This window comes from Arvicola amphibius, chromosome 6, assembly GCF_903992535.2.
Source record: "Arvicola amphibius chromosome 6, mArvAmp1.2, whole genome shotgun sequence".
Taxonomy (NCBI): domain Eukaryota; kingdom Metazoa; phylum Chordata; class Mammalia; order Rodentia; family Cricetidae; genus Arvicola; species Arvicola amphibius.
Window position 1 is genome coordinate 14,513,475 of NC_052052.2, and position 26,423 is coordinate 14,539,897.

At 41.6% G+C, this 26,423-nt stretch overlaps 1 protein-coding gene across 6 annotated transcripts; it reads right to left on the minus strand.

Moving 5' to 3' along the window:
• Positions 1-563: 563 nt before the first annotated feature.
• Positions 564-26,423, minus strand: Hp1bp3 (heterochromatin protein 1 binding protein 3). Of its 6 annotated transcripts, none has more exons than XM_038333112.1 (13): positions 26,294-26,423; positions 21,162-21,354; positions 20,678-20,777; positions 19,225-19,378; positions 17,050-17,209; positions 14,093-14,236; positions 12,805-12,885; positions 11,500-11,651; positions 9,003-9,093; positions 6,612-6,771; positions 4,058-4,169; positions 2,877-2,999; positions 564-2,262 (listed from the first exon to the last, which is right to left on the minus strand). In XM_038333112.1, exons 2-13 carry the CDS (start codon positions 21,255-21,257, stop codon positions 1,968-1,970), a joined length of 1,668 nt encoding a protein of 555 aa, XP_038189040.1. In that variant the 5' UTR covers positions 21,258-21,354; positions 26,294-26,423; the 3' UTR covers positions 564-1,967. The 6 variants fall into 6 exon arrangements, with proteins under 6 accessions (XP_038189040.1, XP_038189041.1, XP_038189042.1 ...); XM_038333113.1 differs by lacking the exon at positions 26,294-26,423 and adding an exon at positions 25,754-25,898; XM_038333114.1 differs by lacking the exon at positions 21,162-21,354 and having other exon boundaries at positions 26,294-26,409.

A 26,423-nucleotide genomic window follows, 5' to 3' on the forward strand; every position in this document is an offset into this window, starting at 1 on the left:
CTGTTCTTCCAAAAGAACACCGGTTCAGTTCCCAGCACCCACCTGACAGCTACAGTTCCAAGGAATCTGACACCTTTATGATGTGGGATTCCCCTCTGTATGCTGTGAATACCATTGGTTAATAAAGAAACTGTCTTAGGCCTGTGATAGGGTAGAGTAGAGCTAGGCAGGGAAAACTAAACTGAAATGCTGGGAGAAAGAAGGGCGGATTTAGGGGGACGCCATGTAGCCCTGCTGGAGACAGACACTGGAACTTTATCCAGTAAGCCACAGCCACGTGGTGCTTCACAGATTAATGGAGATGGGCTATTTTAGAACATACACTTAAGCTATTGGCCAAACAGTACTACAAATAATATGGTTTCTTTGTGATTATTTTGGGGCTGAGCAGCCAGGAACAAACAAGTGGCCTCCTACAACACCCTTACAGGCAAAACAGCAATGCACAATAAATAAATTTTTAAAAAAGGAAGCAAGCAATAGTATTCCTTGCATGAGCAGAGATTACAGGACAGGTAATGTGAGTTAATCTTGAGAGTACATGGAACACTTCTCGACGTAAGTTGTAGTTCAGCAGCTTTTAAAATTTCATGTTTATTCATATTTCTCAAAATATATGTACATAAAAAAGGAAGATTTACAACAGGAAAGATTGCCTTACATGCAACACAAATCCCAATGACTCATGATGGGATCTCACAGGTTATCATCCAATTCAAGCCCATTTTCTCAAATCCGTTTCCCAGCCATATGTAGGCTGCTGGGATCCCAGGAGACACTGCAAGTGGAATGAATCTCAAACAAACACATTCTCCCCTGGCAGTATGTAAGGAGCCAGAGGATGTACATCAAAAATTTAAGACAATTAAAATGTCAAGTGCTACAGGGAGGGAATAAATGATAAGCAGAAACTGTATTTCTCAAGTAGAAAGCTAGTGCTATTTTACACAACCTCACAATATCCTAAAACAAACACAAACAAAGAGGGTTAGGTAGTACAGCTTCATTTGCTTCCCCCCCTCCTCTCTTCTGTTAAAATATCTCAAAAAGGAAACCATTTGCCTGATATCAAAAGTGCTATGGAAGGGGGGCACACAGGTGAATCTGAAATCTGGTTATTTTTGCAAATTATGTTTTATTACTTAACATTTCTACATTAGTAATGGAAACTCGCAAACAGGGACTGACAACTCATGCCCCACATATTAAAAATATATCTAGACATTTGATCAAGAATATTCTGTCATTTTTGGTAATATAAGCAACACCAGAAATCAGATTCCACGTATTCCTGTACTTCCCCTTCAGTCAAAAACCAAGTGGTGCAGACAATTTGTGCTTGCTGTTACGGGAACAATGCTCTGGGCAGCAAAGCGTGCTTGGCAATTGGTCAGGGCGACCAAAGGAGCGGAGATCTTTATAATCTAGAGGATCACAGAGATGAGGGCTTCTCCAAAGTTCAAGCTGGAGAGAATGGTGAGTGGAGTGACTTTATAGCCGGGGTTAATCACCACAGCTCCAAGTCTCCAGGCAGAGGCATCGCCTTTCTGAAGTGTGCCTGCCTCCTTGTGACTTCCAGCACCTGGCCTGTTGGTGCTTACTACAAATCTAAGTCTTTGCAACTGTTTAGAGTAACTTGAAGGGGAAAAAACCCAAATCTGACCATTTAAAAAAAAAAAAAAAAAGAATGAAGGTTGGGATTAAAAGGAGCAAAAGGAATAGGGTAGATTACGTAGTTCAGCGAAGTCAGGATTATTGCAGAAATGAAGATGATGAAAAGGCAGGCACTGAGAACAGTACCTACAGCTAACAAATGTCTACATTGGTTTGTTTATATTCCTTCCCACAATGCTCATATGGGAAGAAAAAAATAAAATGTGAAAGCGTCATGACTAAAACAAATGCACACTGACCTTATAAAATAAGATTTTGAATTCTATCATGATACCCTTTTTTTCCTATAAAATTTACTTTTTTGCCTTGAAAGATCTTTTCATGGTAGATCTGCCCTTATCAGGCAGTTTCATCTCCTTTCTGGCACTGGCTGTGGGCTTTTTTGAGGAGCTCCCGCTCGACTTCTTGATGAGTGAGGGTGAGGGCCTGGATTTCTTGGCAGGGGTCTTGGCCTTGGGGGGGGGTTTCTTGGGCAGCGGCCTCACTTTCCCTCTCTGGGCAGCAGGGACTTTACGTACAGGCTTGGATCCTCTCTGCTTCATGGATGCAGCCTTCCCTTGGGACTTGGCTGGGGTTTTCTTCTGTAAGCTGTGAGAACAAAAGAATAAAGGGTATTCACTCTCTGCAGGAGAGTCACTTTGCCAAGACAAGTTCTTTTTACTTTAAGAGAAATAGCTTATACAGAAATCACTATGTGAAAAACAGAAATTTGACTTGATTTCTCATTACAGGTTATACACAAATTTAACTGATTCATGGAAGTCTACAGATGACTTCTTAAGAGAATATGGAATTATTTTTCTTTAAATAAACTACAGACGTATATTATGTTTGAACAAAGAAGAAACTACTTATTCACACTGCCTGAAGTTTGGAATCCTAGAATTTTCAAGGGAGAAGATCATTTAAATATTACTCAGAATCTGAGAAGGATCTCAGTGGTTAATACACATTCCTATGCTCAGCCCCTCCTATTAGTACCACTGTATTCTGAGTGGTACTAGACACACACTCTATGTGAGCACTCTACCACTGAGCTATGTTCCTGATCCTTTATTTTTTGAGAGAGGGTTTCAATAATTGCTCACACTGGCCATGAATTTTCAATTCTCCTGCCTCAGTCTCCCTGATAGCTGGAATTTTATCCATCTATAGCTTTGAAACAGTGATTATTCTGCCTCAATAGATTCCTCGTCTCACACCTTCTCTTGGGTGGTGGTTCTTCAACCTCAGAGTCGTCTGATGATTCATCCTCATCCTCATCTTCATCTTCATCCTCATCCTTAGAACCATCTGGCTCTTTCTTTGGAAATAGAACTCCTGGGCTAAGGAGGGGGAAAAGTTAAAGTCTCATGTAGGACAAGGAAAATAATGTGACCCTAGAGCCTGTCACCAGACATGCCACTTCTAGATATACTCCCTCAAAAATGTCATTAGGTTACACATATCTGTTTAGAATTTAACCTACTTTGAACACATGTACAAAGTCAATATAAATCTAGGAAAATTTTCCATCATATTTCATCCCCTTCCTCCCATCATGCAGTAAAAAGGTTCATCCTGTAGTTAGCAGTCATAAACCTTCTGCCCTGTGGATTTGCCCCCAAACACACAGCAGCGAGGGCTCTGCAGAACAGTCACCATGTTTTGCCTTCACAACACCAGCAAATAACTCAAAAGCTAAAGCTCTTCAAAGTTTTCAAGAAATTGGGCAAGAATCTCGTTCTCTAAACTCTTCTTTAATTTTTCTTAATAATGTGTCTGTAAATTAAAACATGTATATGACCTATTCAATCTACTATTTAATGTCTAAAAATTCAAGTGCACATTCACTAAAGTAAGGTCTTTGTTTTTAAGAATTATATAAGAAAGTCTCAATGCAGAGCTGCTGAAAAAGAGCCCACAGCTCAGGCTATGGTCTTTCTAGAAATGGAAAGGCAGAGGGCTCTAGTACCAATACACAGAAAGATGCATGGCTGTTAAGAGCTTCATGCCTATTTCTGTTTCAACAAATACATCATCAATAGGAGACATGTTTTTCAAATAAAAGTTTGAAGAAGGCAGTTATGATTTATGGAAACAGGCAAAGGTATCCCCATCTGATTTTCTAGACAACTAAAATATTTAATTCTCTGGTAATCTGACTGCTACTACCATTTAAAAAGATTAAGAATGGCATCAAGTTGACTTTCCAAGAGCTGGCTAATCTACAGCTCTCCTAGGACAGCAGAGATGCCTGTCCTACTAAGAACCTTTTGTAGTTGTTATTTTCAGATAGTTCCAGTTCAGAGTAACAGTAATGAGGCAAGCTCTTTAACCCAAGGCTATAACCCAGAAGCAGATTCAAGCCTACAGTAGCCAGACCTTCACTTTGGGAGCTCACCTGGGGTAATACGGGAAGCACAGCTGGAAAGTCCCACTGAACCCTTTCCCGGAGATCTGCTCCATCCACCCATTCTTCTCACATTTCTGCAAAGTTTTTTTCAGCAAATGCACTTTACAAAAAATTCAAGAATAAAGAAAAGTTTAGATATTCAGATTTGGTGAATCGACCACAATTAAATGCAAACCAAGTTAACATTGATCACACATACTATCTATCTAAGTCCTTTCTGCCTAAATGTAGTAATTAGTCCTTAAAACAATTATTTTTGTGCCCATAAATTTGGCAAGTTATATTGAAAAAGTACAAAGAGACATTAGAATCCACTGAGTCAAAAACTTTTTTCACAGAAAAGGCTATTGATTCCATTAGAATGGATCAGTGAGTCCTGAAGCTAAAAATGTCATTTCTACTCATCCAAGCATCGAATGTGTAACCTCTAAATATACTGCTATCACCCCAGAGTTAAATAAAGATGGGCAGGGGCTAGGCAGACGACTCCATTGGTAAAGTGCCTGAGTCGAGGTTCGTAGCAGACATGTAAAAAGCAGACATGGCAGTGTGCATCTGTAACCCTAGAACTACAAGTGGAGATAGGCAGATTCATGGAGCTCAATGGCACGTGTGGCCACATGTACATGAACATACTAACTATATACAGAGACATAATGCACATGCAAAAAAAGATAAGCAGGACAAATTTCTCAAAAATAAAGAGGTAAGACAATGGAATAGCTCCTGAGGACTTAGAATTCTCATGCAGAAACACATCGAGAACAGTAGGCTAATTCACTTAATACAAGCCTTGGTGTGAGTGAAACTGGAACAGTTACTAAATTGGCTTCCTGGTGGTTGTGGTGGTGTCTGCCCAGCTACTTGGGAGGCTAAGGCAGAAGGATTTTTGAGTTCAAAGCCAGCCTGGGCTATTTTACTTCTCCCCTACCCCAAGACATGGCTTCTCTGCATAACCCTGATGCCCTGGAACTTGCTCCATAGTTCTTGTTCTGTATGCTGGCATTTAACTCAGAGGCCTGCCTGCCTCCCAAATTCTGGGATCAGTGCCACCACCACCTGGCCCACCTGGGCTACTTAAGAAGACTCTACATTATAAAAAAGAAAACTATTATTTTCATTTTTGTTTTTTTGAGACAGGGTTTCTTAGTATAACCACTTTGGTTGTCCTAAAATTTACTCTGTGAACCAGGCTGGCCTCAAACTCACAGAGATCTGCCTGCCTCTGCCTCCTGGGTGCTAGGATTAAAGGCGTGTGCCACCACTGCCCAAAAAAAAAAAAAAAAAAAAAAAGAAAGTTCTTTAGAACAAGAGCAATGGTACATGCCTTTACCTTGAGTGCTGAGGAGGAAGGCAGATCTTTAAGTTGGAGTTGGAGGTCAGCCCAGTTTGTACGATTATTTCTAGGCCAGCCAGGGCTCATAGTGAGACCCTCTCTCAAAAAACAAAAACCCACACACTTCAAGATTATGTTTCTTTTCGTTTTATTGAGATGAGATGTTGTTTTCTTACTAGGCTGGCCTCAAACTAATGGGCTTGAGTGATCCTCTTACCTAAGGCTCCCAAGCAGCACTATGTAAAACTATATTTAAGACTATATGTCCTGCATGTACCATCATATCATGCAAAAAATTACTTAAACAGGGACTGGAGAGATGGCTCAGTAGTTAAGAGCAATGGTTGCTCTTCCAGAGAACTCAGGTTCAATCGCCAGTACCCACATGGCAGCTCATAACTCTCTATAACTCCAATTCCAATGGACTTAACTTCCTCAAACATAGGTAAAACACATAAATAAATCTTAAAAAAAACTTAAATAAAATATACTAATTTGTGTTTCTGTTAGTTACAGAATTTCCATGTCCTCAACAGTAAATCCTTACACAATTCCCTAGGAACTTTTGATAAGGGGCCAACCTTGCCACTCTCTCCCAGAAGATTCAATAATGTTAAGAACTGAATTACAAACTAATCTCTAATCTCAAAGTACTACTTCTGGTAAACATAATTTCCTAAGATAAACTACATCTTGTTATAGGACATAAGGAATAACAGCCTGGAGTAACTGCAAATAAATGAAAAGCCCCAGTAACACCAGAAATCTAGCCCCTGAAAGGCTGAGGCCTGAGGATCCGAGTGCCATGTCAGCCTAGGTAAGACAATGAGACATTAGTTTAATCCCAGCAGTCAAGTTCAGGCAGCTTACAAGCACGTATGACTTAGCACGTATGACTTTAGCTGTAAGGGATCTAACACCCTCTTCTGACCTCTACAGGTACCAGAGACGTGGCATACACTCACACAAACATATACATATACACATAAATAAAAATAATGAAGTAAAATCTCTTTAAAAAACATAAAAATCAATCAGTGAAAGTCAAGTCTTGATTGCTTCTGTTTCTTTTTATAAATGACAAATCTGTAATGCCTTCCCTCTTAGTTTCCAGTTAGTCAGTAATCAATGCTTCAACATTAGTAGCATGATCTTTATGAGAATATTTCTCTAATCCCCTATAATGCACACAGCTCTGACTCTTACTTTGATAGTTAGAATTGGTCCCTGGGTGGTTCTCCAGGACGTACTTCTTCAGAGCAGTGGTGGAACAGGTCTTCGGTTCATTCATGGCAGCAATGGCAGACAAGATTGCATATTCCATCAGGCTTCCACCAAGCAGGGGTTTCTCCCCTGATTTCTTCAGCTGTTTTCCAAGGAGGAAGAGAAAAGCATCAAGACAACACTCTCCCAAAGCAGGTCAAGACAAGACTCCTCTGCACCAGGTGGGTCGGAGCTCCTGCATCAGCACAGATATGTTTTACAATGAATTATCACATCAGGGCTTTCTCCTCCCACTCACCAGGTTTCAACCTAACTGAGGAGTCCCAACCCTCTTTTGGATTATTTTCTTTCTCCCATCAAACCCTCCAACTCTCCTAAAACATCAAGAGATATTGTACACCCAAAGAGACTGGTATCTTTATGCCTACATCCATTCAACATCCTTATGCCCTGGGCCTGGAAAATATTGATAAATATGTAAGGGATCATACAACAGGAAATTACATGGCCTAATAATTCCAGGCAGAGACTAAGAAATAAGGATTACTAACAATAAAGCTGGATGTGGTGGCACATGCCTTTATTCCCATATTCGGGAAGCAGAGGCAGGTGGATCTAGGAGTTCGAGACAAGCTTGGTCTATATAGTAAGGTCCAGGACAGCAGGGTTCTCTATAGAGAAACCCTGTCTAACACACACACACACACACACACCAACAACCAGTAACAATAAGTCAAATAGGAAAAGAAAACAAGAATGCTTTATAGTACTGACTTATTTTTTGAGACAGGGCTTCAAGTATCAAAGTCTGGCCTCAAACTTATATGTGGAAATATGGCTCATTCAGCAGACTGTTTGTCTAGCATACATGAAGCCCTGTGTTCAAGCATCAACATCCCATAAACCAGTGATGGTAGCATATGCCCACAACCCAAAGACTTAGGAGACAGAGCAGGAGGATTAGACGTTCAAAGTCATCCTCAACTACATATAAAGTTCAAGGCTAGCCTGGGTTGCATAAGACCCTGTTTCAAAAAAGTAAAAAGCCACAAAAGCAGAAAAAAATATTTAAAATTCTATATTTGACCAGGAACCTTTATCTATAATAAAGTGCTCCTAAAAAATGGTCAATTTTTAAATTTTCTTTGAGACAGGGTTTCTTTTGTTTCTTTGTCCTGGAACTCACTCTGCAAACCAGGTATGACCTCTAACCCAGAGATCAGCCTGCCTCTGTCTCCTGAGAGCTGGGATTAAAGGTGAGCACTACCACACTCAGGGAAAGTTATTTCTTTTTCTTAAGTATTTCTGCACGAGGTTTGCCTTTCTTCATAAACTGGTAAGGTATTAAAACAACTACTTTTTCCTACTTAAGCTGGACATTAAAAACATTAGCAAAATGTAGAAAGTGTTTCTCTTAACCAGTTTTTTGAAGACAGGTATTTTTCATGACATAATATATTATTTAGCATGTAAGGGTTTAGTATTGTAGGATTTTGTTTGTGCTCTATTTTTTATTCCTACATATCTGTGGCAGTCCTGGCATTCATTATGTAGACAAGCTGGCCTTGAATTCATGGCAATTCTCCTGCCTCAGCCTAGTCCTGAAGTGCTAGGACTAAAACATGAGCAACTAGTCACTATTATTTTTATAGAAATTAATTTAAAAATATAGTTTGCTTTGGTTCTGAAACAGTGTCAAGTGGCCCATACTGCCTTTGAATCAAACAGTCGAGGAGGACTCTCTACACATGATTCTCTTGCTTCTCCATCCCAGCATACTGCACCCAGGCAGTATGAAGCATTAACATAAACACTTAAGAGTGAATGTAAACTCTCAGGAGGCAGAAACAGGCAGAGCTGAATTCAAGGCTAACCTGGTCTACAGAAGGAGTTTCAGGGCAACAAGGGCTAAACAGAGAAACCCTGTCTCATAAAACAAAACAATTAGTGTAAAATATCCAGTTTTTCAAAAGTTTATTACATTTACTTATTGATGGGTATGTATGTGGATGCATACATGCCATGACACACGTGTGGAAGTCAGAGGACAAGCTGCTTCTCTCATCCTACCACATGAGTACTGGGGACCAAACTCAGATCATCAGATTTGGTAGCAAGTACCTTTACCTGCTAAGTTATCTTTCCAATTCTTTCTGTTTTGAGACATAACCTCACTATATAGCTTGCTGGTTTTGAATTTGAAATCTTCCTCTGTCTCCTGAGGCCTGGGATTACAGGTGTGTGCCACCTTGTTTTGTTCTGAGTTTTAATTTCTTATTTAGTAAATACTGATAGATGTTAATACATATAAACAAAATCTCTGAGGGTCTTCAACACAATTTGAGAATAAAAGAGGTTCTGAAACCATCTAACCTGGAACGTCCCCGAAGCACCTTTACCAGTTATCTGCTCTAACTGGCCTCTCTCTACTGCCCTCTGCAGAGCATTCTTCAACAACTGAGGCCTGCAGAGAAAAACAAAAAACAGTGATAAATTTGTTAATGAAAGAAAACTTGCAGAAAAAGAGCTGGCCTATTTCCAGATCTAAACGTGCAATTCCTGTTATGTGTAATATCCTGTTAAAATGAACAAACACAATACCAAACAGCTGGCATCCTGGACAAGTAGAATTTCTTTCTTCTTAAAGAAGCTATTATTGACATAGATATAATCCTTACCATACAGAAGAAACTTTTCTAATTGCCAGGATGTGACAAAACCCTGTAATTTACTACCATCAGACTGATGAATGCCCTAAACAATCAAATAAAGCAAAGGCATCTTTTTCCCACTAATGAGTGTTAACCTGCTATGTTGCCCAAGTCACACAAAGGTTTTGGCTTTAATCATACCAACCAAATTTATATGTGGGATATATAAGAATACTTTTTAAAAAAGTCATTTTGGTGGTAACTGATAGAATAGCATCTGAAGTTGACCTCTGGCCTCCACATGCACATGTACACACATGACTGTGTGTCCCCCAATATGTACACCCTATCACCCCAAAAGGAAAAAAAAAGTAATAAGGGATCCTGCCAGCATCTTAATACAGTATGATTATAGGCAGAAAACACTCATGCTTATTCCATTATAACCACAGACTTCCGGACTGCAGAACTATGGGAAGCAATGTAATGTCAATGACAATGATGATGATGACAAAGCAATTAAAGCAGTCCACTGGAATGACTTTAAAGACCTGAGCAGCCAATGATACGGCTTAGTCAGTAAAGGCCTTTGTCAAGCCTGAAGACCTGAGTTCACTCACATGGTGCAAGCGAAGAACCAACTTTAAAAAAAAAGGGGGGGGGGGAACTGGAGAGATGGCTCAGAGGTTAAGAGCATTGCCTGCTCTTCCAAAAGTCCTGAGTTCAATTCCCAGCAACCACATCGTGGCTCACAACCATCTGTAATGGGGTCTGGTGCCCTCTACTGGCCCGCAGGCATACAGACAGACAGAATATTGTATACATAATAAATAAATAAATAAATAATTTTTTTTAAAAGAGAGAAGAACTGACTTCCACAATCATTCTGTGGCATGTGTGCCTGACACAAATACACACAGTAAAAAAATTTTTCTTTAAAAAGGTTGTCAGGACTCCACTGTGACGGCTGAGAAAAAAAGCGGGGAGGGAGAGATTTTCAATAAAAAGGTGATGGAAACTGAGCAGTGGTGGTGCACACCTTTAATCCCAGCACTTGGGAGGCAGAGGCAAGTGGATCTCTGTGAATTGGAAGCCAGCCTGGTTCGACAACTATGACAAGCTAAGTGATTGGTTTAGATGTTCTGAGAGCCAGATGTGGTATAAACCTTTAAAAGCCTAGCTTTCAGGAGGAAGAGAAATCCACCAAAGGCAGGGAGATTTCTGTGAATTCAAGGCCAGTTTGAGCTACATACTAAGACTCTGTCTCAAACACATGAAACACACACACACACACACACACAAAGATAGTTTTATGTTTAAATGATGAAGATATGCTATTTTTATACATTTATTAAGTTCTCTCCCTTTTAAAAAGGTTTTTAATTAATTTTTGTGGGCACATGTATGTAAATCAAATGACAATTATCAAAAGACAGTTCTCTCTTTACACCATGTGGATATTGGGGACCATACTAAGAGCCTCAGGTTTGGCATCTCTGTGGCTTCTATTTACTATTAAATAAAGCCTGAGTCTTCATCTACTCCCACAGCCACAGCAAATAGAAAATGAGTATCTAAAGCTGACATAAAGTTTGTTTTTGTGTTTGTTTGTTTCCTACAGACAGGGATTCCCTATGTAGCTCTGGCTGTCCTGGAACTCCCTCTGTAGACCAGGCTGGCCTCAAACTCAAGAGATTTGCCTGCTTCTGTCTCCTGAATGCTGGGATTAAAGATGTGCACTATCACTGCATGGCAAAGTTACTTTTTAATACTTATATGTTTATGGGTATTCTACCTGCATATATGTACGTCTGAGTAACTGACAGCAAATCCCCTGGACCTGGATGGCTCTGAGCTACTATGTGGGTACTGGGAATCAAACCTGGGTCCTCTAGGAGAAGAGCCAGTAGTCCTAACCATGGAGCTATCTCTCCCTAGCCCAACATGAAAAGAATTACAAGGACTGGGAAGATGGCTCTGTGGGTGTGGTGGTTTGAATAAGAATGGTCCCCATGGGTTTAAACAATAAACAAAAGAACAACAAAACTCCTTACACATGGCATAAAAAAGAAAACAGGAAATTTGGAGACAAAAAAATAAAACCATACAGAAAGTTTTACCTCTGTCTCACCCTAAAAAAAAAAGCTTCTTAATATGTCAGCTATTTCCTTCTTCAAGAACAAAATGCACTGCTTTAGAGTTCAGGGCAAAGCTAATACCTGATATCCACTCTAAGCTTAGGGTAATACTGAGACACGTATTTCCTGATGAGACTGTAGGATGCTTCTTTAGGTTCACAAAGTCGAGTAAAGGCCAATGGGAGAATATCTTCCAGTTTTACTTGTGGTTCTGGATCCACTGCTGAGCCCTTCTGCAACACAGCACAAAAAGTTACAATCATTATACAACAGAAAGCTGTCAGCCCACAATTCTAGGGCTTTCCTGCATCACTGTCAAATCAACTGGCAAATAGAAAAGTATACTTTCTCCCATATTCAAGTAAATCAGAGCATGAGGTACAGAGTGCAGCAATTTTGTCATATAATTTCAGATTCAAAGAATAAAAAACACACACAGAAACCAAAAGGAAGAATCAAGTCATTCAAAGAGCCACTTTCTCTCTTCATCTCCAGTGACCAGGAATGAGGTGCAGCACCAGGAAGCACACCACCAATGCTCTTTTTCAAGTGCTATAAAATTCTATTTTAAAAAGGTATGAAGCTGTGCCTGGTGCTGCATGCCTTAACCCCAGCATTCTTGAAGCAGGAGGATATCTGTGAGTTTGAGGCCAGCCTGGTTTATATGGTAGATTCCAGGACAACTAGCGATATGCAGAAAAACTATCTCAAAAGTAAAATTAAAATAAATTTTAAAAAGCACAAAACTTTCAGAGTTATAAGAATGATACAGATCTTCATCACTGACACAAATATTACTTCATTTAAAATTTTTTAACCATGCCAGGTAGTGATGATACCACACCTTTAATTCCAGCACTGAGGAGGCAGAGGCAGGTGGATCTCTTGAGTTTGAGGCCAGCATGGTCTACAGAGCTAGTTCCAGAACAACCAGGGCTACACAGAGAAACCCTGCCTCGAAAAAAACAAAGCAAAACAAAAATTTTAGTCATGATTTTTTTAAAAAAAATGAAACTGTTTTGGGTGATAGTACTTACAGAGCTGAGAAGACAAATGAGATCTGAGGTTTGAAGTCTGGTGTTACAGAAATATACTTTTATATCTCCTCTAGCTTAAAATTTATTTCACAAAAAAGTAGTGTAATTCATACAGCTGCCCATAATTCAATATAAGGCATTAAAGACCACAGACTTACCAAGGATGGAGTGCTAAGGTTTGTAATCTGACTGGTCTCCACACTTATCTGGGGGATTCCTTACAACGTCTCTAGCCCTCAGTGGAAAGGCTGCACTTCAAATAGTACTACTCACACGGGCACTCAATTAATGCTGCTGACTTCAGTCATAGTAATAACAGTTCAACACCCAAACTGTGGTACAAACTTACCTTTCTGTTTCTGGATTTCTGAGGTGTTTTTCTTGATTTCTGAACCACAACAAAACTGCCAGATGCACCTTTTCCTTTGACCTAAAGTAAATATAACCTAAGTCATTCCAGTATTGAGTTAGTAACTTCACACTAGAGGTTACAGAGCAGGATGCAAAAGCTAATGTGAAGTGCTGCTTAACTCTGGAGAGAAAAGAACAATTGAGTCAAAGAGTCAAAATTTGGGATAGGACACCACACTAGTAAACTCTGGATAATCCTGTCACTTAGACTCATCTAATGATCAAACATTTCACAAAAATAAAATAGATTTATCAATCACATAAAAAGGAAATCACCACACAATAGGAATCACTTTATGCATAGATGCACCCCTAAGTACCCACCACAAAGAATACACTCAACATATACGTACTGAATGAACTACTCACTGAGGGTTCCTAGGCAGAGTTGAACTGAGTAGCAGAGAACATACCCCATCACACTCTGTAGAAAGTATCAAAGAACCCCAGGAGCTCTTGGAATGTGATAAACTATGTCCTAAGACTAACTCTTTCTGCTACCATGGGATCTTAGTGGTTATTTTTATCACAGTGGACTTCTGAAGAGTTCTTGAGATAAAGTCCATTTCTGCCTTAAGGCTGTTGTGGTTTTATTCCAGGACAAGGTGATCAGGACTTCATGCGTGCTCAGACAAGTGTTCTAGCTGGAGTTGCAATGCCCACCCTAAGCTGTTCCAACTCTAAGTAATCCTTTGAGGAACTACACAAAGTTACACAGATTATGCTTGAAATCAGAGTTAATTCTATTCAGGCTTTATCCGATGCTATCTAGCTCTCAGGTGTTAATAGTTTAAATAATAATCAATGAGGTGAATCTACTTAAAAGTCAATTTATTAAGCATCCGGTCGAATCACATACGTTAAGTTTTAGAGGTAACAAACCTAAAACAAAAACAAATCTCCTTCTGTTATGGCAATAGTAGTATTTCTCAACCTTATTATCATTTTTAGAGCTGTGTAATTTTCAGTATCATCCAGTCTCCAAAGACCCAACCAATAGTAAGCAAGCAGAGAAAACTCATACCATTGTAGCACTCTATTAAGAGTGACCTACAAAGGCAACTGCCAGCAGGGTCTGAGGTTTGTCCTCACATAGTAAGACTAGGTCCAGTTGAATTATTTTAGTCATGTAGCTTACTTTAACAAAAGAAAGATAAACCTAACTTGCTAGCATGTTAGCATAACTAATATATGACATAATCGAGTTTTCTAACGTGGTGTAATACCTGTTTGATGACTCCTCTGCTTAACTCCCTTTTCAGAGCTTGCTTAAGGAGATAACCCCTTCTCTCCAGATCCAGAGAAGGGTACTTATGGATGATGTACTTTCGAATAGCAACCACTGAAGCGCCACTCTTCTGGAAGCATGCCTATAAAATTTTCAAACCATACATATTAAACTAGTTATTTTTATTAGAGACTCTTAGAAGTGAACTAAATGGTAAAGTGGTAGGGAAGAATGAACAGTGCTTCAGCTAGCTCAACTTAAGCATGTAAAGGCCATGAAGAAAAAAACACTAACAAGTACTTCTGCAACAATTTAAATTTTTCAGAAGCACAAAACTCTAAGTATGGTGGCTCACACCTGTAATCTCACCTCTACAAGGTGGGTAGGTACATTGCTGCAAGTTCAAGGCCAGTGTAGGCTACAGAGTGAGACCCTGTCTTTAAAAAGCAAAACAAAATCTAGGTAGTGGTGGTGCCCACCTTTAATCCCATCACTCAGGAGGCAAAGGCAGTTGGAACTCTGAGTTCGAGGCCAGCCTGGTCTACAGAGCAAGTGCCAGAACAGCCAGGGATACACAGAAAAACCCTGTCTTGGGGGAAAAAAAACCGCACAAAACAAAAATAGTCAACCCCCAAATCATCTTAATTCTGAGTGGGCCATTCCCTGGGCAGGGACTCCTGGGCTGTATGAGCAGAGTGGGAACTAAGCAAATGCATGCATCTTCTTCTGCCTCCAGATGTACAGCCACCACCTCCTTCTATTTTATTTAATTTTTTTAAAAAATATAAATTATTTTTTAAAGATAGGATCTATGTTGTCTTGGCTGCATAAGATTCTTTTTTTTGTTGTTGTTTTTTGAGACAGGGTTTCTCTGTAGCTTACAAGGCTGTCCTGGAACTAGCTCTTGTAGACCAGGCTGGCCTCAAACTCACAGAGATCCACCTGCCTCCGCCTCCCAAGTGCTGGGATTAAAGGCATGCGCCACCATAGCCCAGCAAACAAAGGGGCCCCAGGTGCCCAGTGCTCAGATACAAGGCACAACAGCTTTCTGGGATTTTTTAATGTTTTTTTTTTTCCCTGCATGAGATTCTTAAAGAGAGATTACGTAAAGGATAGAGATCTCAGGGCTGGAAAGCTAGCTCAACATGCTCTTTTGGAGAAACTGGACTTGGTTCCCAGCATGAACACAGTAGCTTACAACTGCCTGTAACTTGAATTCCAGGGCATTCAAGTCCAATGCCTTCTTTAAGCCTCCACGGGCTCCTGAACTCGTATGATACAATAAACTCACTCAGGCAAACACAAAAATACAAAAACAAAACAAATCTTTTTCTTTTAAATACAAGAAGGGGGACGGGATTTAGGCTTAACTAGCACAAGGCCTGATATTTGATCCCCAGCAGTGGGGATATTGGGAAGAGTTACATAATGAAGGCACTATAAGATCAGACTTATTTCCTTTGGTCGAACAGCAAAAACCTATAATCTTGCAGAAGAATCACAGGTTCAAAGTTATTCTTGACTATACAGGGAGTTCAAGACCAATCAGCTTGTGCTTCATCAGGAAATTCACCCGGACCCCCCCCCCCCCAAGAAAGTATCTGAGAGCTACATATGCTAATAAAAATGCTGTGAAGGAAGGCTAATATTTTGAAAGGGTTAGTGAAGAATCAAAGCAATAGGATTTGAAGTTTCTTATTCTAGGTATGAAAAGTGCTATATATCACCAGGCAGTGGTGGCACATGACTTTAGTCCCAGCACTCAGGAGGCAAAGGTGATGGAGGATTCTCATTGGCTAATAAACAAAAAGCCTTGGCTTTTTGATAGGGCAAGATTCAGATAGGTGGAGTAGACAGAACAGGAAAAAGGAAGTGAGGTAGATGGCTCAGACAATTGCCCTGCCTCTCCTCTCTGGGGCAGACTGCTGTGCCTCTCCTCAGGGAGAGAGATGCGATGAAGCCAGCCACCAGGTCAGACATGCTGAATCTTTCCCGGTAAGACACCACCTGTGGTGTTACATAGATTGTTAGATATGGGTTAGTCAAGATGTGATTAAAAGACTGAAACTAATGGGTCAAGCAGTGTTTAAAAGAAAACAATTTTTGTGTTGTTATTTCGGGATATAAGCTAGCCGGTGGCTGGGAGCCGGGCAGGATGAAAAGCAGGCCTGCTCGCTCATCACTACACATAGGCAGGTAAATCTCTGTGGGTTCAAGGTCAGCCTGATCTACAGAGAAAGTTCCACATCAGCCAGAGCTGATACATAGAGAAATCCTGTCTCAATAAACCGGAAAGAAAAAAAAAAGGAAGGAAGGAAGGAAGGAAGGGAGGGAAGGAGCGAGAGAATGATAAAGGGAGGGGCTTTATAAATCATATATGTATGATATATATGTATTAGATACTCAGCTATACTAACAAAACTAGGGAATAACTTTTAATAAAAATTCTGCATGTTTTCTAACGATTCTATTTTCTATATTTATGTGTGTTTATCAGGCCCCTGGAGGTGGAATTATAGATGAGCCAGTCAGTGTGGGTGCCAAGAATAGAACCAAGTCCCCTATAAAAGCAGCAAGTGCTCTTAACTAACAAATCATCTCTCTAGCCCCTTAATGTGAATTTTAAAAAACAAATGTGCTTTCAGGGAATGGTGGGGCACGCCTTTACTCCCCACCACCACTACTTACTTCGGAAGTGGGGCAGGCAGATCTGAGTTCAAGACCAGCCTGGTATACAGGGCAACTTCCAGGACAGGCAGGGCCACACAGAAAAACCCTGCCTCAGAAGGGGAAAAAGTGCTCATCAAATGTAATTAAAATAGAAAAATTCGCCTCCTGTGATGAATATCCTTTAAGAAACAAAGCAGGATTTCTGACGTCTGGACAAAATAAGCTGCTTTCAAATAAGGAAAGCTGAAGAAGGTAAACCTGAGTTGACTGCATGAAATAACTTGCCTTAATGGCCTCAGTTAGGATTGCATCCATCTTGGGCCGTGGGGAAGAAGCCATTGGTGTTTGTTTCTGGGCCCGGGCTAGCTGGCTGGCAGAAAGAGTAGCCCAGGAAGGTATCGTTTTTTTCACTTTCTTCTCCTTTTCTTTAGACTGATCTTTCTCACTGAAAAACAGAGAGTTTTCATTATGCAAGATGAATTCTTCTGAAACACAATCAACATTCTGTACTCACAGATTTCACACATTTGCATTCTACACTCAAGAACTATAAACACTTTAAGGAAAACAGCATCTGTACTGAACACTCAACTTTCTTCCCTATCATTAGTCACTAAGTCACACAGCACAGCAACTGAATACAAAGTACTCTCAGTGCATTAGGTTTAGTACAGGAGCATACATCTAAGTCACATGTAACACTAAACCAACTTACAGAAAGGACTTGAGCACCTACAGATCTTGGTACTGTAGGGGTCCAAGAACCAATAGCACACTAACACCAAAGGACAATCATAAAGAAAAAAGAAAAGGTCACAGAGGGAGAGCCAGGTATAGGGGCTGTAATTCCAGCACTAGGGAAGCACAGTAACCCTAGGTTCAAGGCTCCACTAGCCTAGGCTAGATAGCAAGTTCCAGAACAGCCACAGGTACAAAATGAAAACTTGCCGGGGGGGACACTTTAATTTATTTATACTTATAAATACTTATATTTACATATAATATATTGTATAAATTATTTAATTTATATAAAAATTTAACATTTAGAAATTTTATTTATATATAGAATAAGCAAAAAATTATAAGATATTAGAAACTTTCTGGTACTATAACTGAATCAAGAGGCTCCTCTTAGGTATGAGCTAGAAAGATGTTTCTCTTAGGCACAGGAAAGAGCAATCACATTAGCTGTCACCAAGAATGAAGTGAAAATTCTAGCTGGAGAGTTAAGTTCAGGGTAAGAGCACTGGCTCCTCTTACAGAGGACCTGAGTTTGATTCCAGTACCCATAAAATGGCTCACAGCCATCAGTAATTCCATTTCCAAGGGATCCAACATTGTCTTCTGGGCTCCATGGTGCCAGGCATGCACATGCAAAATACCTATACACATAAAAAATATAGTAATACAAATTTGTAATCACTACAACAGATGCAATGGGTTATGGGAAAAGATCTTAAAGTCCTAAGTGTATGATTTTAGTATCTCAATCATCTAAACAGTAAAACAACATCAACTACCTTCAAGGTAAAGAATAAACAAATTTGAGGCTAGAGATGATGTGAAATTCATTCTAAGTAGTAACTGTTATCTACTCACCTAACGGAAGTATTAGAATACTACAGAGTAGGCACAGCCAATAAAAAGCACAGACCTTACTCTTAAAAATGGGGATAATTACTTCTTAGCCAGGCGTTGATGGCACATTAACTTTAATCCCAACACTTGGGAGGCAGAGGCAGGCGGATCTCTGTGAGATCAAGGCCAGCCTGGTCTACACAGTGAGTTCTAATATAGCCAGGAGTGTTACAAAGAGAAATTGTCTAAAAAAAAAAAAAAAAAAAAAGGAAAAGAAAAGAAACGGGAGGGGAGATCAAAGATTTCCTGAGTATACATGGGAAAAGTATAACTATTACTACTGTAGTTAAAAGAGAAATCGTGTGTTTGTGTACATGTGATGTGCTCACAGAGACAAAGGTCAATGTTGGCAGTCTTTCTCAATTGCTCTCCACTTCTTCCTTTTAGAAGAAAGACAGGCATATGGTGGCAAATACCTGTATCTCAGCACTTGAGGTGTCACCAGATACAGAGCTTATAATGCTCTTGATATGACGTGACTGAATATTCTAACAAGCACATAACAAAGGGTGAAGTGTCTTTCAAGTCAGGTTTTTGGTAGTTACCACTTCGTAATGAGATTTTTATCAATGCTTAAAAAGTATCAAATGTCCCTTTAATGAATTCTAAGCACAAAAACACATTCCAGAAAACAGAAACGCTTACTCAGACTATCATGCTAACTAACACTACAAACTCTAAAAGGCATAAAAGCGCATAGTAAAATCTTTCTCAACAGCGATTTCACAAAGCCAGCCCAAACAGTGAATGCCCAGCACAAACAGCTGACCTGCAGTCTCACACAGCCTTCAGCAATAAAGAGCAAGATAGCACAGGCCTTACTCCTTCTTGGTCTCCTCAGAAGACTTGTTCTCTTCCTTCTCTTCACTCTCAGGCTCCCCCTTGGGCTGCTCCGCCTCACTCGATGTAGCAGGCGGGGTTTCATTCCCCTGTTCTTCTACAGTAGAGATAGACTCCTCGGAACTTCCATCTGGTTCTAAAACACAGAACCCCCACCCCATCCAGTAGTCAATAAACGTCAAAGACATGTTACATAACAGGCCTGCCAACTGTTCAAATTAACAGATGCATTCTAAAATGAATCACACGGCTGTGACATAAGAGTGCCACCATTGCAATACCCCCGTCTGGCACCCTCTTCCATCTTAAATCATTTGAGTTGCCTGTTCTAGTGTTCACGCAGACCATTATGTGAAAAATACCCAACACTGCATGAACCAGGCAGAGGTGAGGATAGGGTTTCCAAGGTCACCCTTCTCTACACAGCAAGTTCCAGGGATTGCTGTATCAAGCCTTTTAAAGACTATCTCAAAAAAGAAAAAAGTTTTAAAAGAAAAAGAGTTTAAAATTTGGACATGATTTTTAAAATTCTTATGAGTGAGTCAAAAATGTAAGGGTTTGTTTTTCGGTGGTGGTTTTTGGGATAGTGTCATGCTATATAGCCCCGACTGGCCTCAAATTCAAAACAACATTTCAGTCTTTATAGTATGATATATCATCCCGCTACATGGCCTGTAAACTGACACTATCAGAGATGCAGTGATAAATAATCAACAGCATTTTTAAACTCTGACTCTCACATTCCCTATTACCTTAAGCATGGCTGCCCAAACTGGGCAGCACTTAAGAATTCTGAGATAAAATCCAGATGCAAAAAAACCTGACAGGGAGAGAATGGTGTGCTCATTTCTGCAAACCCAAGACATACAGGGGAGAAATTAAAAAAAAAAAAAAAGGATAAAAAAAGAAAGCAAAAAGATCACATGACAAAGACTAAGAGGGAGCTCGAACAGGAGGCTAGAAACAGCGTGAAGGAACACCATTTCTCCAGGCTGATGGACCTAATTCTCTGCCCTCCAGTCCTGACCGGCTTATCTCTTCTCCACTGACACAGATCACACACAATGTTTTACAGCCCACAAGATTCACTATGCCCTCCTGATGATTTCACTGCCCATCCTGAAAGCCCAAGCCTTCCTGAATTCCAGAGCCATCTCTCCCAGGACACTACTATGCCTAAAATATCACATCAATTGCTTCTCATTGTTGTTTTTAATTCCAAGAACATTATATTTTATTTTACAAAAGCCTTCAAATAGAAAATACACTCTTTACTCACACAGTCCAGCATGACATACCAATATCTGCTACTTCTCTCTTTCAATGTTCTTTAACATTTCATCATGAACACGAGAATAATTAAGTCCAAAAAGATTTAAGGAATATTTCAAATTAGAGTGTTCTGCCTTTTTAAATTGTGGCTACTTTACCTTACCTGGCTTTTCTTCCTCCCCTTCAGCAAGCTTGCTTTTGGGCGGAGTTTCTCGGGTGGAATTCACAGTTCGACGTATCGGCATGGTGCTATCCTCTGCCTTCTAAGAAAACAGATGCCCACAATCACACAGGATAAAAAGCTCCCTTCTGTCTCTCAAGGGACCTAACTGGGAATCAAAGATGTAGGAGAATTCTTCAAGTCTACTCCAGGATCTGAATCAAATTACTTTTAACAAGTTGAAATTACTTTTAACAAGCTGTTTTTTTAAGTGAAACATGATTTTAAAAATATTCAAAATATTTATTTTAGATAGAACATTAAACGGAAACAGTTATAGGTAATGTGGAATCAATTTAGAAGGCTGAAAGTTTTATAAAGAATTTAAGGGGAAGATGAAGACAACTTTATATTTATGAAGAACCCAGCAGAGCCTGAAGTCAGGGATTGATCCAAGAGTGAGCTTCAAGAATGCATCAGCCCCTACCTCACCTAACTTGTCCGCGTGGATCAGCTGAGCTCCTACTATAAGTGGGAGTGCCTTAGGATGGACGAGTTCACCTTGAGACATATCAGTCGCCATTTAAAATAATTTCTAGGCCTGAATACTGGTGACACTCTGAAGCCTCTGCTGTTAATCACAAGGGTTTTTCCTAAAGGCTTCAGTGTGAAGAGTCAACCTAAAGCACAGAAAAGACTTGGTGTGAAGATCAACAGAAACAAAACTAAACTAAATTCAATATTCCAAAGGGAATAAATATAACTAAAACTTTAAGTTACAGATGATTTAGTTATTACTAAAAAAGCAACATTGTTAACATATTAATGTAACGCAGTGACTAAGATGAATGCGTAAGCCACAGCAGCTTTGCAATTTCCACAAGAACCAAGGCAGCAAGGACAAGAATGAGCTAACCCCCAACCCCTCTTGCCATTCATCTGGAATTTAGGAAGGAGACTAAAGGCAGGTCTAGCCAAGGATCAGTTTACTAAAGATGACTTTTGTTATTCACATGGGGTCAAGAAAATTATAATCTTTCACTCTCTCCATTAGAGAGTAAAAATTTTCCCCTCATTAAAGAGAAAACTGAAGGGTAAAATTACCAGAGTCAGGGAGGCGAGTTTCGCTCACCACCTAGACGAACAGAGTATACATCCAAGACCTTGGCCTAGTGTAACATAAGCAAATGCATGTAGAAAAAAAAGAGCATAAACAAATAGCCACAAAAAAGTCAGGAATGGTGGCACATGCCTGAAATCCTAGAGCTCAGGAAGTGAGGCAGGAGGGGATACATACTGCATTCTAAATTCTAGGCCACAGTAAGCTAAAGAATGAGACCGTAACATGTGAACAAATAAGCAAGCAAGCAAACAAACAAAAAATCACAAACCTCATGCAGTCACCTAAATTTACCTTCCTGTGCCCTTAAAAAGAAAAACAAACAAAACAAAAACTCACTAATGTGGGTGGTGGTGGTTCAGTGGGTAAAGTGCTATGAAAGCATGAGGACCTGAGTTCAGATCTCCAACACGCATGTAAAAGCTGCATGTTTGGTGCCCATCTGTAAGCCCAACACTGGGAGTGGACAGGCAGATCCCCAAAGCTCAACAGCCAACCCGTGTAGCTTAAATGGTGAGGTCCAGGTTCAGTGTGAGAGACCCTGTCTTGAAATATTAAGATGGAAAGCAACTGAGGAAGAATCCTGTATGTGACCTCTGGCCTCTACACACACACACACACACACACACACACACACACTCGCACAATGCACGCAACTCTAATCTAGGACCCTGATGTTCTATAATAAGAATCCCTTAATAGAAGAAAATGGATATTTAAGTGTTTAGGCCTCTGCGCTAGTGAGCAATTAACAAAGATGGGGAATAATTAATTTCTACTTTAATCTCTAACTTTTTAGAAATCAAAGAGTTTTTATCCTGTCATGAATAGTCCCAGGCCACAGCAAACTGGGGTAAAATTATAAAACATTAACAGAGTGCTTTCAATTAGAGAAAAATCTGCAAACGACAGCGGCAATTCCATACTCCTCTATCAGTTGCAAAGAGAACTGAAAACGCAAGCTAGGGCAATGCACTCAGCAGTAACCTTGCAATATGGGAGGTTGAGACAGGATGAGCACAAATGCAACATCACCCTGATCCTACCTCAACCTACCCACTCCCCTCACATACAGTGAACTATAACTATTTACAAATTAAAATTCTTAACAGCACAAAGCACGCTGGATAAGGTGGAGCATTCATTTAATCCCAGCATTAGAGGGTAAAGGCGGCAGAGAGATCTCCGAGTTTGAGAACAGCCTGGTCTACATAGTGAAAACCTGTCTCAAACCCCATACCCCACTCCCCCCTTTAAATAAATAAATAAATAAATAAATAAATAAATAAATAAATAAATAAATAAGGTCGGATGGTTCGGGTCATTATTTAGGTTTTTTGCATGGGGATTTCAACGCAAACAAGCAATACTGACATAGCAATGTGTTTTCCTGAAAATTACAATTAAAACTAAGGTGGAATTTTCCCAGGCAATCATATACAAAAGTAAAAACTAGGAACCCATCATCCTTTGTAAAGTGACAGTGCTGAGGAATTCTTCCTAATGTCACTACCACGAGGTAGATAAACATGCTGTAAAGGAAAACATACAGATACACACAAAGAACTCCTGAGCGTGGTATCCAGCCACATGGTTAGGAGAAACCGTTGTCTCTGACCTCAGCACAGGCATGGTGCTGAACAAACGCCCCCAACTCACCACTCCAATTAAATACATTTATTAAAAGTCATAAGACACCTATAGTTATTTGGGGGAAATATTTAAAAACGTCTGCCTCAGCTCTTAATTTCTTTACTAAAAGGCCATAGAATGCTAACCCACAGTATTTTTTGTTCTTCTTTAATAGGGTAATAAGTTATGTTTGTTTTTGATACAGGGTTTCTTTTTTTTTATTTATTATGTATACAATGTTCTGTCTGTGTGTATGTCTGCAGGCCAGAAGAGGGCACCAGACCTCATTACAGATGGTTGTGAGCCACCATGTAATTGAACTCAGGACCTTTGGAAGAGCCGGCAATGCTCTTAACCACTGAGCCATCTCTCCAGCCCTGATACAGGGTTTCTCTGTGTAGCCCTGGCTGTCCTGGAACTCACTATGCAGACCAGGCCTCAAACTCAAGAGATCCACCTGCTTCTGCCTCTGGGATTAAAGGCATGAGCCACTAAGCCCAGTTTAAATTCACTTTTCATTGACAGCTAACAAAGCTACATGGATGGTTAACCCAGACTGCTTTAATTAACACTATCAATGCAACTTGTAACTGAACTTTCTGTAATAGCACTGTGAATTATGAAACCTTTCAGACAGCTACATTAGCTCCCTAGTGGGGAGTTTTGGGGTTTGGGGGTGGGGTGTTCCTGTAGCCCAGGTTGGCTTTAAACTTGCTATGTAGCAGAGGATGACTTAGCTCCTAACCCACCTTCCCAACGCTGGTATCACAGCTGCACGCTACCCTGGAAAGGGAACAGGTATTTTTCTACTGAGCATGCATACAAACTGGATGCCTAAAACATAGCAGGGTAAGAAGAGGAGTTTAAAAAAAGTATTTGTAAAAGAATAAAAATTGTTTTTTAACATGGGTTCATATGGTGTGAAAACCAAAATATATTTTCACCTGTAGCTTATAAAGTTCTCCTATGGCCCCAAGTTTTTGGGTTCTTTTTTAGCTGCATTTAAGAACAGTAACACAGACTTACTTTTGACAAAGGAAATGCCTAAACCGTTTTATTATAGGCAATAAAGGACTTGCAAAAGTGGAAAGCCCAATCCGTGGCTGTAGTTTGCTCCATTAGGAAGAGCAGTTTATCTGGGGCTGCAGCATGTGTTTCAAGCCACTGTTATCCTTTCGAATTTGTGGTCTTTAGGAAAGGCACCAGCATCTCAAGCCACTCTACACCTCCTGCAATACACATGCTTCCTAACGTCACTAACAGGGGGCACTAAACACCTCAACCAGCTCCCAGGCTGAGTTTTCACACTACACTCAGTAACTGCTGGCAACTCTCCCATGTCGTTATTCGGCATGGAGTGATGTCTATCTTGGCTGGGCACACGGCTCCACATGTTGGAGGTAAGGCTTGCAGCGACATAGGCTTCAGTAACTTCCTAGTCATCTTCCAGTCGTCCATCTCCCAAGTAACATTTGAGGACTAGGGCCAAAACCCCAATCCTCAGGCTGTTACACATTAACCCTGAGATGACAGTCCGCACCAATCCTCCCAGCACTCGCACTGAGGCTGAAACAGGTTCAGAGCGAGTCCCAAGGCAGCAGGGGCTACATATAGAGAGACCGCCTCAAAAACTAAACTTGAAATAAGAATAAGCTTTGAGCAAACTACTCTGAAACTGAGGTCCGACGTTTTTAAAAGTGTGTGGCAGGTGTTTTTTTATGCCTGTGCTGATGAAGGAAAAAAACATGGAACGCTTCTCTAATCGCTTCTAGGCTTTTCGGCTAAGAGCAAGTGAAGAATGACTCTCTAGTTTTATGTCACTCTATGATGCTTGCGCATAAGGTCCCAGGTATAAAAGACTCTCGTTCTCCAAAGCAAGGGAAAGCCGGAGAGGTGCAGTAAGAAACCGCGGGAGAAGTGATGGGCAATTCTGGCTGGGCGGGAGGGTTTAGCGCCAAGGGACTTAAGACTGCCTAAGTCTCCATCAGCTCGGGCCCGGGCACCAAATGGCTGGCACTGGCAACCCCAGCTGCGTCGGCCTAGGGAGCGCGCTGGGGCTGAAGGAGTCGTAGTCACAAGGGGACGCGGAAGCGCAAGGCCGTCATGGCAGCGGCGACGGCAGCAAAGCGACAGCGCCCACAGAAGCTGAGCATCGCCGGGAAGAGCAGCGAGGACAAAGGCGCGGACGGCCCCGCCACGGCGGAAGCGCAGAGCGGGGGGAAAGGTGGGGGAAGAGGGGGCCGAGACGGGCGCGGGGCTACTGCGGTGGCTCGGAGCAGTGACCGCCCCGCGCTCCGATCCGCGGGGCCTCGGCTCCGCACACTCACCACTGGGAGCTCCGTAATGGCGGCCGCGACCGCGGCGGGGGCGGAGAGCCCGGAGGGGCGGGCCCGCCGCAGCCAGTCACTACCGCCGGCATCTTTCGAACCGGCTTGAAGACCGTTGAGAGTAGGCTGAGGGGAGGGCGCGGCGGAAGTCGGGCCGCGGGCCTCGGAGCATGCGCGAGTCCGCAGCCAATCAGGGGCCGCGCTGCACGCCGGTGCATGCGCGCTAGGACGCGCGGGGGGGGGCATACACACGACCAGGGAAGAGCTGCCCCTCCTCCCCAAATCCAAACAAAACAAGGGCGGGAGCGCGCGCCGCCGGGCCCCGGAGACCTGCGCGGCAGGGGCAGGGGCCGGGTGGCAGGCGCGACGCGAGAGGGCGCAGCGGCCGCGGCGGGCGGACAAAAGGCGCCGGCTCCCGGGCCCCGCGCCCCGCCCCCTGCGCCTGGGCAGCAGCGGCGTCAGCGCCCAGGCCGGCGGCCTCCGACACTCGCGCCCGGGGCCCGCGCTCACTTTTCGCGCGCCGGGTCCGTCCCGCGTTACCTCTGAGCTCCGGAGACCCGGCGCCCGCGATCCGCACGGCCTCTTTGCGTTGCCGCCGCTGCCGACCGCCGACTCCGAAACCGCTGTCCTCCAGGCCGGGCACCGAGCTCTACCGCCCCGCCCCCCTGCC